We start from the raw sequence: 12,249 nt of genomic DNA on the forward strand, positions 1-12,249 counted from the left end.
ACTATATCATTATCATCCCCAAATAGACAGAACTTAGGTAAACTGTCCAGGGTCACAAAGTCAGGAGGCATCCAAGGATGGATTTGAACTACAGTCTTCATCTACTGTGCCACCTAACTGCCTATCATTACTTTAAAATCTTGTGTTGAGAAGAGGTCCATAACATTAAAAAAAGATAAATAATCCCTGAACTAGATGGTCTCTGCCATGATATTAAATCTGAACTCAGTTTAATTCTATAGCAAAGGGGTAGAGTAGTGGATCTGGAAACAGACATTTTTGGATAGAAGGTTTGAGCCAGATGTGACTTTAGTCTCTCTCTAATCCATTAGCCTCATTTTACAAATGAAAGAACAGATCAAGAATTTTGCCTCAACACAGACAGCTAGCAGCAGAAACTGAATTTGAGCTGAGGACCATAAATCTCAAATCTAGCCAGTTTTCCATTCTTTTTCATCTTCTGCTGGCTCATGCTTACAAAACTGATCTTTCATCTGACTTAAATCCTGTCCCCCTCCCCAACATTATCACCCAACAGTAGGTTCTCCTGAGAACCCAACCTCTATTACTCTGAATGCATGAAGAGCCCTGCTATTAACCTATCCTTTGTGATATTAGCCTTCCTCTCAATACTATAAACAAACCTACAAGAATTCTCAGTTATGATTGTCTTCTTTCTCATCATAGATCGTGTGGTCCAAGTAATGATATGTTACTCAAGTTTAAAGTTTCTTTGCCCCCCTTTCCTACCTCCCTCTCTCATAGAGTCCTAAATTTCAAGTTGAAAAGAACTTGGAGGTCCTTCTACCCCACCCCACTTTGTAAATAAAGAAACTGAACTACAGGAAGTCACTACCAGGTAGTATGTGGCCATTTGGATCTCCATTTGGATCTAAGTCCTATGCAGTGTTCTCCCACTCTCTCTTTTCCCCCCCTAAACATGTCAGCTCCCAAAGATGAAAAGGATACTCACGTTCAATGCCAAAGAGTCTCACTCTGTCTGGATGAGAACAATTAATAATTAATTGATGAATGTTGAAAAATCCAATTGGGGAATGTATCTTCAAGATCATTTTTGACATCCGATGAATAACTGGGAAAGGAAAGAAATAACCAGCTTCTGAGGGTCTGAGGATATCCCTCTTCTGATTTAAGCATCCACTTGAATAGATTGATACAGGGAGCTCATTCTTTTTTCCCCCCTTTTTTTTAGTTTTTGCAAGGCAATGGGGTTAAGTGGCTTACCCAAGGCCATACAGCTAGGTTATTATTAAGTGTCTGAGACCAGATTTGAACCCAGGTACTCCTGACTCCAGGGCCGGTGCTTTATCCACTGCACCACCTAGCCGCCCCTACAATTCATTTTTAGACAACCTTAATTATTAGGAAGGTTCATGGATTCCCAACCTTACCTGAGAAGAAGACATCCCTTCCCCTCTAGAATACATAAGCTGACATTTAGACATCATGAACTTCAGTTTTTTCCCCCAGAGTTTGGTATTCACCTCTTGCTACTTGTAGTAGCATGGGGATGTTACATGAGACAATGGGAAAGGTCCTGCATTTGGAGTCAGAAGACCTCTCTCTGCCACTTTACTACTTTTGCTCCCTTGGGCAAATTAATCCCACTTCTCTGGGTCTTAGTTTCCTCATCTGTCAAATGGGTAGGGTTCCAGCTGTAGGCCAATGATAGGATCTATAGCTCTTCTCTACCCTAGCCAAATTCCTGAGCTATAAGAGAGTTGGGTAAAGAATGTATGAGTCTGGCCCTTTTATCTCTAGACTGCAAAACAACAGCCTACTGACTAGTTTATTTGTCTTTTTAAATAGCTAACATTTTTATAAAACTTTAAGGCTTGCCTAGTAATTTATAAATGCTTTCTCATTTGATTCTTGTAACAACCCTGGGAAACAGATCTTATTATTATCTTTTTTATACAGATGAGGAAATTAAACAGGAAGGTTTATTTGCCGAAGGTTACATAGGTGGCAACTATCTCCATAGATTTGATTCAAGTCTTCCCTGCTGAATATCTAGCTGCCTCTAAATTAATACTCTGACTACACTGTTGGGCTTGGGTTTTACTTCAGTAGTTACAGCCCTTTAGTTCATTGTTCTCTCTCAAATGTGTAAAGAAATCTATTTTGTGCTTTTTCTTATTTGGGGATACTTTTTCCATTTTCCCAGGCTGTAAGCTCCTTGAGGGCAGGGTTTTCATTTTTGACTTTGTATCCCCAAGTACAATACTTGATACAATGTTAATATTTAATGAATGCCTATTGATTGAACCCAGACTTTCAATTATAAAGTGAGTGCCCTTTCCTTTAGCTTTCTCTGCTCCTGTCTCAAGTTCTTTTAACATAAGGGAAATGTTTTACTCCAGTTGAGGGTGAGAGGTGGTAAGTTAGGAAGCCCTTATCCCTAAGTCTGGGAGCAACTCTTGAGGCAGAAGTCTCCAAACTAACAAGGGGAGAATAAATTTGCTTTGCTATCCTTAGGTTGAGCCCAGACAAGATGAAGGCTGTTCCCCAGACTGGGTGATGCACCTGAAGTTACCTTTATCTTTGTCAAGAATTTCTTCTGTATAATTATCTGTTTCAGGTGGGTATGTATTCTTGGATTTGCAGTTCACAAGCATGATGGGCCCCTTCCAGGAGAATTGGGCTTTTTCCTGAAAAGAGAGGTATGGACTCTAAAGGATCATTCCCCTATTCCCACCCCAGACTTATGAAATAAAGACCTCCTTCCATCTTTGCCTAGACAGACAGAGAGACTAAATATCAGGAGGGGGAAGGGACTAGGCATTTAACTATCTATTAGGTGCCCAAAACATAGCACCTTTGAGGCATCTTTGATTTGAACCTTACAACAATCCTGGGAGACCAATACTATTATCCTCACTTTACAATTGAGGAAAATGAGATAGACTTGTCCAGAGTCACAGTGTCACTGGATTTACCTTATACAAAATTGAATTAGATACACTTTCCTAAACTCTAAAGATAGAATTTTCAATATAGAAATAAAAGAAATTAATCCTATCATACACAGATATTTCTCCTTGCCCTTCCTTTTTCCAGAGATCCTGGACATTCCTTCCTTCTCAAAGCAGTAGAATAAGCGATATACATGGTTCTTATTGCTGCTGTTTTTCAAAATAAGCAAATATAGTTTTTTGATTGTAAATGTACAAGGTCAAAAAGTCCTTAGCCTGGATTTCAAATGCAGCCTTAGACACTCACATAAACTGTGTACTCCTCAGTAATTCGTTTCATTTCTATTGTGCCTGTCTCCCAGGATTGTTGTGAGGATCAAATGAGATCATCCTAAAATACTTAGTACAACAACTTATACAGTGGACATAATTTTAGTTATTAGTATAATATATTGATAGGAACATAAAATAAATACATTGTGATATTAATGATATTAATTAATATACCAAACCATAAACATATCAATATGTTAATAAACCATAAACATATCAATGACTTTAATGATCAAAACAGCAATATAATAATATATAATTCCCTACCCCCATGACTCCCTTCCCACTGACTCCTTTCCCTTCCTCAAAGAACACTCCCATTTTAAACAAATATGGGGTATCCCAAAATTCACTGAGACTTTTGAGACCTCATATCGATTTTCCTCCTTTCTCTGATCGCCAACCAACTCTACAAGATAGGTGAGTATAGGTATTATGAGCTCCATGTTTTTATGGTTGGGGAAATGGAAACTTACTGTTGTTCAGGATTACATGACTAGTTACTATTAGCAATAGAATGTGAACCAAAGTACCTTCTTGATTACAAAGTTCAGTATTCTACTCAGTTTTTCATGCTGTCTCCCCACCCCGACTCCCCAGTGGATCATCAAAATAGTCCTTAGCCTGGGGTCCTTGGGTTTGTATGTTTTTCAAAAAGATAGTTTGAGAACCAGATTTTAATACAATTTATTTATTTCCTATGTAATCTTGTATAGTCTATGCATTTTAAAACATTATTTTGAGAGAGTCCATACATAGGCCTCACCAACTACTGAGGGGACATACTAAAGATTCTGAATCCTTATTCTTGGAGTTTTCCCTCCAGAGTATACTTACTTCCACACGAAACGGCCCCTGAACCTCATTGTTCATCTTTCTTCTCTTCTGGTTCTCTTTGTCTCCATACATTTCCACTGTTAGAGAGAAAGCTGGAAAAGAAAGCATAGAATCCGAGGAGTGACCAGTAGCCCAGGACTCCTTCAGAGTCAGAGAAGATCTCCCAACCTACCCTTCTTCTAATCAGGCTATAAAGTGTTTCAAGGTCTACTCTTCCAAGGGCTTTACATCTTGGGAGTCTCTTTGCCTCCTAAGTCATGAAAAGAAAAGGGATGTTATACAAATTGGACTTCAAGTAGTACAGGAATCTTCTCGCTATCCCCATTTGAAAACCTAGAATGACAAGGAACTCTCAAGTCAGTCCTTTCAATTTTTGGATTCTAATTCTATTCTTGAATGCCCACTCAAAGATTGCCTCTCCATAGGATGATAAACAGTAGAAGAACTTTAGGGTTCCTTCTGGTTCATATCCTTCCTTTTGTAGACAAAACTGGGGATGAGACAATTCAAGTTCCAAATTCCCACAATAAGAGAAGAGCTGAAATTCAAACCTGGGGCCTCCAATTCAAAATTCAATACTATTATAGTAGTATCATTTTTAATACCTCCTCCTTCTAGAACTTTAAGCTGTGCAAAGTGCTTTTTGGTCATATTTCATTTACCATATAACATTATATTTCAAGATTCCTTCAATTCTAGCTCTTATGATCACCTGCTACCTTGGTCTTCCCTCTACCACTATCATTTAGCAGTGTCTTATTTACTGACCCCTCCAACCCCAGGCCATTTTCCCACCTTTCCCCAAAAACTATAGGACCTGCCTCAGTCTTCTAACCCTAATCATTAACCTTATGTTAGGACACTTAATGGTTCAACCTTAATTTCAATATAACACTCTACCCTGACCACATAAAATGAATGGTCACACCCTTGATCTCATCACACATAAGTGGTTTTTTCTATAATCAAGAATTGTTAACTTGATTTATCATTCCTTATCTCTCTATTCCTGCTTTCTCTCATACTTATTCTTCATCCTCAGTCTGCTCTTCTCCACTCACTACTCTCCTAGGCTACCATCTTTACTCTGTCTTCATATTCTCCACCACTCCATTTTGAGTTGTAGTTAAATTTTACATCATCCACTACTCTCATATACCTTGCCCCCCTTTTCATACCAAATTCAACTCTGTTTCTTCTACTTTCTCTATCCCTCTTTTTATGAAATGCAGATCCCACTCCCTTGTCGCATTATCTAACATCAACTAAGGGGAAGCTAGGTGATTTAATAGATAGGACACTGGACTTGGAGTCAGAAGACTCATTTCCACAATTTCAAAGATGACTTCATTTACTAGCTGTGTGATTCTGGGCAAGTCATTCAGTTTCTTCATCTGTAAAATGAACTGGAGAAGGAAATGGTAAACTACTCCAGTATCTTTGCCAAGAAAGTCCTCCTCCTTAAAAAAATAGGTCATAAAGGGTTGACAGGACTAAAAATGGCCCCAAAACAATAACAACTAAGTTTTCCTTGGTAAGATAATTTTCTTCTTAAATGAGTCATATTGTACACAGAAATTGAACCCAAACGTCTCAAGCATCCCTTATTTCTCAGTGGATGATTTTGTCTTACTCTATACTGGAAAAAGGGTTATTGACCACCAGTTCCTTCTCTCATAACATCTCAGTAAATCCCCCCCCCCATTTTTTCCTTCTTTTCTCTAAACTCAGATGAAAATATGCTCCTTCTCCTGCTTAAAGTTACAATCTTTCTCCTGGTACTTTGAATTTCCATCCCTTTCCATTCCCTCTGGCATATTTTACCCATGATCATCTCCTTTCTCTAATCTTCATTGTTCCTTACTAGTTCAATCCTTGCTGCCAACAAAAGAATTCTTTAGAGGCATGATGGTGATGGGGGAGGGAGAAAGGACAACACGGTTCGATCAAATTGTCATAACTCACATTTGGGTCACAAATCAAACGATTTGCAGAGAACAAGATCTGATTCTCAGTAACATCTATATCTGGGGCAGAATTCTTAAGCAAAGAAGGTAAAGAGGAAATCACAAAGATAAGTAAATCACAAAAAGTAAATAATACGACAAAAATTTTTAATTTTTCATTAACCAAATCAATACAATGAGGATAGGAAGGGTAGTGCTACATTGGGTTTGCTCCAATCAGAGTTTTCTTTACATTAAACTTATATTTTGCCCCTTTTCATTTTCTATTTGTTGTCTCTAGTTTTACCTAGTGATGTTACCTTGGCAACCAAGATTAATTCTTCTTCTTGAAAGCCATTCAAACACTTGACAACATTTATGTCTCTGTCAAATCTTTGGTTAAACAGCTTTAACCAATCCTCAGATGACCAGCTTTGAATTCCTATGTCATATGAATAGCCTGTCTTTGAATGCTCTATGGCTCATCAATATTCTTCCTCAAATGTGATGTTTAGATGTAATGCAACTGTGTGTCCTTATGTAAGCACTTCATCCCCAATTCTTACTTGTCAACTTTGAATGTGTTTTTTATGTTTTGTCTTTCTCCATTAGAAGGCAAGCTCCTTGAGTCCAGGGGCTATTTCTTTTTGCTTGCATTTATGTTCCCAGTGCTTAGCAAGGACTTGGAATCTAGTAGGCACTTTATAACTGCTTATTGCCATGCCTTCATTCCTACTGACACCCTTCAAAAGGTCACTGATTAATTGTGGCATTCCCCAAGAATGGACACAAGTCTTCTTTCTACAACTAATCTCTCCCCCTCCCTCTGGCTGCTTAAGCAAAGCCTTTGCTTGGATTATATTTCTTCTTTTCCATTCTCTTTACCCCTTTAAAACATGTTACTCACAGATACAGGTGATGTTCATCATAGCCACACAGTTGGAATGTTCCTCCCCAGATTTAAAGTAGGTAACTCTAATCTGTAAAGATACCAATATTTCAGTGATGTGCTGTCCATAGTTTCCAAATCTATCCCAAAGGGACTTGAAGCAGCAAGGGGCTTCTAAAAGCATCTGTCTCCAAATGATCTTTCTAGGTTAATTCCCTATCATTCCCCTATATAAATTCTATATTCCAGAGAAACTGCCTTATTTGATGGTTCCCTGGAAATAACATTCCATCGCTCATCTCCTTGTCTTTGAAGAGGCTGTCCCCCACACCTGGACTATTTTCTGTCCCCACAGAATTTTTTTTTTTAGGTTTTTGCTAGGCAACAGGGTTAAGTGGCTTGCCCAAGGCCACACAGCTAGGTAATTATTAAGTGTTTGAGGCCGAATTTGAACTCAGGTACTCCTGACTCCAGGGCCGGTGCTCTGTCCACTGCTCCACCTAGCTGCCCTTAGGAAAGTTTCTTATGCCATTGAAACCATGGGTCTATTCCTACCCCCAAACCCCTCCCTCAAACGATGTTCACCTGTAGTCCCTTCTCCCCACCCACGTGGATTGTAAACTCCAGTTGTGGTTTTTCCCTTAGTGACTAGCACATTGCCTGGAACTTGTTTTTTGAATTGAATGGGTTCCTGGCTAGGTAACATTTATATAGCTCTTACTGTTTGCTAGGCATTCCACAAATATTTATCACATTTGATTCTCACATCTACCCTGTGAGTTGGTGCTACTATTATTCTTGTTTTACAGTTAAGGAAACTGTTAAAAGTAATTTCAGAGGCAGCTAGGTGGTGCAGTGGACAGAACATGGGCTCAGATACTTAATAATTACCTAACTTTGTGACCTTGGGCAAGTCACTTAACCCCATTGCCTTGCAAAAATCCAAAAAAAATATTTAGACATTAAAAAAGTAATTTCAGAAGTGAAATAACTTGTCTGGGGTCACACAGTTAGTATGAGTCTGAAGCCAGATTTGAACTACAGTTCTTCCCAATTCCAGATCCAATGCTCTGCGCCACCCAACTGCCTAAGCATAGTCAATATGGAAAGAACCTGGAACTGGTAGTTGGGCAACCTGTTATTAACTAATTGTGTGGCATTGAATATGTTACTTTTCCTCCCTAGATCTCCATTTCCCCCTCTGCAAAATTAGATTTCAAAAGATCCTGTAAACTTTAGGTTAAGATCAATGCTCTGATCTTGGATTTCTCTCAATATTTTCCACATGCTTTCAGCAGTTCCACTGAGTTCAGTTATTTCTATGAAAAGTAATCTTTAGTTTATACATCCAACCCATTTCTCTCTTAAATTTGGTATTATGAAATATCAGCTACATATTAGACAGTTTTTCATAGTCCTTCCTGAAAGGTGCTGCCCAGGGACTATAAAGCACCAGCTCTGAACTGACCAGGCCAGAACCCAGGGACCCATTCTTTCCCCTTGTCCTGATTTGGTATCTCAGGTGCTTCCCCTTGTCCCCCATGATCCATCATAAACTCACCCAATCTGAAAACATCATGGAGCTGGGTGCTAGTGCTGTAAGGAGGATTTTGCATGAGGGTTGCAGATACCATCTGCACGGATGTTCAGGGAAACTAAAGTTGAATTTTGTACCTTCCACATTAAAGAGGATCCCATCAGAAGATGAGGCTTCAAAGGTCTTATAACCCTCAGGGGCAAGCCTGATAGAAGAAATGAAGAGAATGAAACCCAGTTAGGCAGGCAGAGCCATGGTTGCATTCTCTACCGTTCCTACAAGGTTTTGGTCCTCAGAACCATGAGGCTTAGAAGAACAGCAATGGATGGATGGGGAGAACCTTGGACTAGGAACCAAGAGACTGGAGTTCTAGTGTTAACAAGTTCTGCAGCTAGTATGATAGATGACTCAGCAAATAATTTCCTTTTTCTGGTTCTTTGTTTCCTCATTGGCTAAAAGAGAGGACTGAGCTTCATCTACAAGACATCTTCCAACTCCAAGATCTCCATGACCATGCCAGGCAAGCCCAGAATGGGAACTGCATCCCAAGTAGAATTGGGTTTCATTTAATGTTTTTGACAAGTTCCCACTGAGGTTTTTCCTGGGCTTGCCTTGGTCCTATTTCAAAGGTTTGGGTAGATTTGACTCAAAGGTTTGGGTAGATTTGACTCAAAGGTTTGGGTAGATTTGACTCAAAGGTTTGGGTAGATTTGACTCAAAGGTTTGGGTAGATTTGACTCAAAGGTTTGGGTAGATTTGACTCAAAGGTTTGGGTAGATTTGACTCAAAGGTTTGGGTAGATTTGACTCAAAGGTTTGGGTAGATTTGACTCAAAGGTTTGGGTAGATTTGACTCAAAGGTTTGGGTAGATTTGACTCAAAGGTTTGGGTAGATTTGACTCAAAGGTTTGGGTAGATTTGACTCAAAGGTTTGGGTAGATTTGACTCAAAGGTTTGGGTAGATTTGACTCAAAGGTTTGGGTAGATTTGACTCAAAGGTTTGGGTAGATTTGACTCAAAGGTTTGGGTAGATTTGACTCAAAGGTTTGGGTAGATTTGACTCAAAGGTTTGGGTAGATTTGACTCAAAGGTTTGGGTAGATTTGACTCAAAGGTTTGGGTAGATTTGACTCAAAGGTTTGGGTAGATTTGACTCAAAGGTTTGGGTAGATTTGACTCAAAGGTTTGGGTAGATTTGACTCAAAGGTTTGGGTAGATTTGACTCAAAGGTTTGGGTAGATTTGACTCAAAGGTTTGGGTAGATTTGACTCAAAGGTTTGGGTAGATTTGACTCAAAGGTTTGGGTAGATTTGACTCAAAGGTTTGGGTAGATTTGACTCAAAGGTTTGGGTAGATTTGACTCAAAGGTTTGGGTAGATTTGACTCAAAGGTTTGGGTAGATTTGACTCAAAGGTTTGGGTAGATTTGACTCAAAGGTTTGGGTAGATTTGACTCAAAGGTTTGGGTAGATTTGACTCAAAGGTTTGGGTAGATTTGACTCAAAGGTTTGGGTAGATTTGACTCAAAGGTTTGGGTAGATTTGACTCAAAGGTTTGGGTAGATTTGACTCAAAGGTTTGGGTAGATTTGACTCAAAGGTTTGGGTAGATTTGACTCAAAGGTTTGGGTAGATTTGACTCAAAGGTTTGGGTAGATTTGACTCAAAGGTTTGGGTAGATTTGACTCAAAGGTTTGGGTAGATTTGACTCAAAGGTTTGGGTAGATTTGACTCAAAGGTTTGGGTAGATTTGACTCAAAGGTTTGGGTAGATTTGACTCAAAGGTTTGGGTAGATTTGACTCAAAGGTTTGGGTAGATTTGACTCTGAGTTCTCTCATTCCAAATCCATTGCCATTCTACCGCATCATACTGCCTCTCCATTAGTGCCTCCTAACTCAGGCATCAGGACTGGGGCTCAACATACACAACAAAAGCTACCTTACCCAAGACTCTGGAGAATTTCAGAAAGTCAGAGCCAAAAAACAAAAAAACAAACAAAAACAAAACCAAACAAACCAAGCCTTAAAAGCTCTTTGGTTCAGTTTCTTTGTTTCATAGAAAAGGAAATTGAGACATAGTAAAGGGAAGCAATGTATTCACCAGTCCCACAGCTAGCCCAGTGCTCTGTGCATAACCCTCTTCTCCAGTAGACACCTAAACAGTTTCAGAACAAACATACAAACATACTTTCAATGGCAACACCTGGGTTACCAATCCAGGAAAGCTCCTTTTCTCTTACCCCACAACATCAACCAGTAGTGTGGTACCCAATGGACACACTGCCTTGAGAGTATGCTCCACAGATATAGGGAAAATCTTCCTTGGGAATTCCTTGACTCTTTCAGGTTTCTTAATTGAGACCTGCCGGGAGTTCAAATTTGACCTCCAGGAAAAAAGTCTTCCTTGCCAGGAAACTAAGTCTCCATGCCAGGAGTCCGTGTCTTCATCCCAGGAGGTCATATTTCCTTGTCTTCGCTTTAGGCTCCTTCAGACCTTTTGAGGTTGTTAGCAGAGAGGGCCAAGAAACAAACCCCTAGGCTTCTTGTTATAGACTCCAGTAGATCCGCCTCCAATCACTTTTGCTTCTAATTAAGGGAATTATCAATCATCTATCCAGGTGTTCTCCATCTTCCTTAGGTTTAAGAGACTGAAGATAAAGCTGTTCAAGGAATAGGAGGAGGCAGTCAGGTGAGAACATATGTATGTACCTCCCTCTTTTGTCTAATCCTGGCAGGGTTGAACGATTTATTACAAAAGCTGTTGTGGTGGCAGCTTTGTTTCATCTATGGCTCTTGGGAACAAGATTCTTAGGTGCCTTCTTCTTATATATGGGAGTTATACTTCCAGATAAAAGCAATCAAGACTCTAAGAAGCAAGGACTAGGGATAAATTAAGTTGCCCACTTCTGCAGGTGTCTTAGATCATAAAGAAATAATTTCCGGCGTCAACCAGGCTGAAGAGTTCTGGCATGGACTCAGTAAGGCCCTAGGTGATTCCTCTCAGCCCCAATTTCCTCATCTGCACCTAACTCACAGAATTGTTGTGGGCATCAAATGAGATAAAATATGTAAAGCATTTTGCAAATCTCCAAGCACCATAAAATTATTATATGTTTATTATTATCTGGCTAGCAATCCTATGAGTTTAGACAGAATGACCCCTAAGACCCTTCCAGGTCAAACATTTTTGTTCTGTGAACTCTTCTAGATCTGACATTCTGTAATTGACATTCTCTTCCAGATTTGATATTTTATATTCCAAAGTTTTTTCCAGTTCTACCATTCCAGGGGAGGTATACTAGAATACACCATGTACTAGAATTCTAGTACCATGTACCAGAATATTTCTTAGTTCTAATGTTCCCCTTTTTTTTTTTAGATTTTTTTTCAAGGCAATGGGTTTAAGTGGCTTGCCCAAGGCCACACGGCTAGGTAATTATTAACTGTCTGAGGTCGGATTTGAACCCAGGTACTCCTGACTCCAAGGCCAGTGCTCTATTCACTGTGCCACCTAGCTGCCCTTAATGTTCCCCTTCTAATGTTCTGTTTTAACATACAAAGATCCCTCCTAGCTCTTACATAATTATGTTCTAAGATTCCTTCTGCCTCTGAGGTTGTGTTCCAAGTTCTCTGCCACAGCTGATATTCTTTGTTCTAGGGGCACTTGTTCAATTGTGTCTGACTCTTTGTGAGCCCCCTTTTTTTGGATTTTCTTGGCAAAAATGCTGGAATGGATTGCTATTTCCTTCTTCAGATCATTTTACAGAAGAAGAGGG

At 39.4% G+C, this 12,249-nt stretch overlaps 1 protein-coding gene across 1 annotated transcript in view; it reads right to left on the reverse strand.

Moving 5' to 3' along the window:
- LOC141509075 (protein-arginine deiminase type-4-like) overlaps positions 1 to 11,125 on the reverse strand; it is a 30,832-nt gene extending 19,707 nt beyond the window's left edge. The window contains exons 1-6 of the mRNA XM_074218290.1: positions 10,714 to 11,125; positions 8,503 to 8,683; positions 6,960 to 7,032; positions 4,107 to 4,198; positions 2,558 to 2,672; positions 974 to 1,093 (exon numbers count right to left, since the gene is read on the reverse strand). Coding sequence (XP_074074391.1) covers positions 974 to 1,093; positions 2,558 to 2,672; positions 4,107 to 4,198; positions 6,960 to 7,032; positions 8,503 to 8,683; positions 10,714 to 10,934 — 802 coding nt within the window. The 5' untranslated portion in view covers positions 10,935 to 11,125. The remainder of the gene's footprint in view (positions 1 to 973; positions 1,094 to 2,557; positions 2,673 to 4,106; positions 4,199 to 6,959; positions 7,033 to 8,502; positions 8,684 to 10,713) is intronic.
- Positions 11,126 to 12,249: the final 1,124 nt, after the last annotated feature.

This window comes from Macrotis lagotis, chromosome 1, assembly GCF_037893015.1.
Source record: "Macrotis lagotis isolate mMagLag1 chromosome 1, bilby.v1.9.chrom.fasta, whole genome shotgun sequence".
Lineage (NCBI taxonomy): Eukaryota > Metazoa > Chordata > Mammalia > Peramelemorphia > Peramelidae > Macrotis > Macrotis lagotis.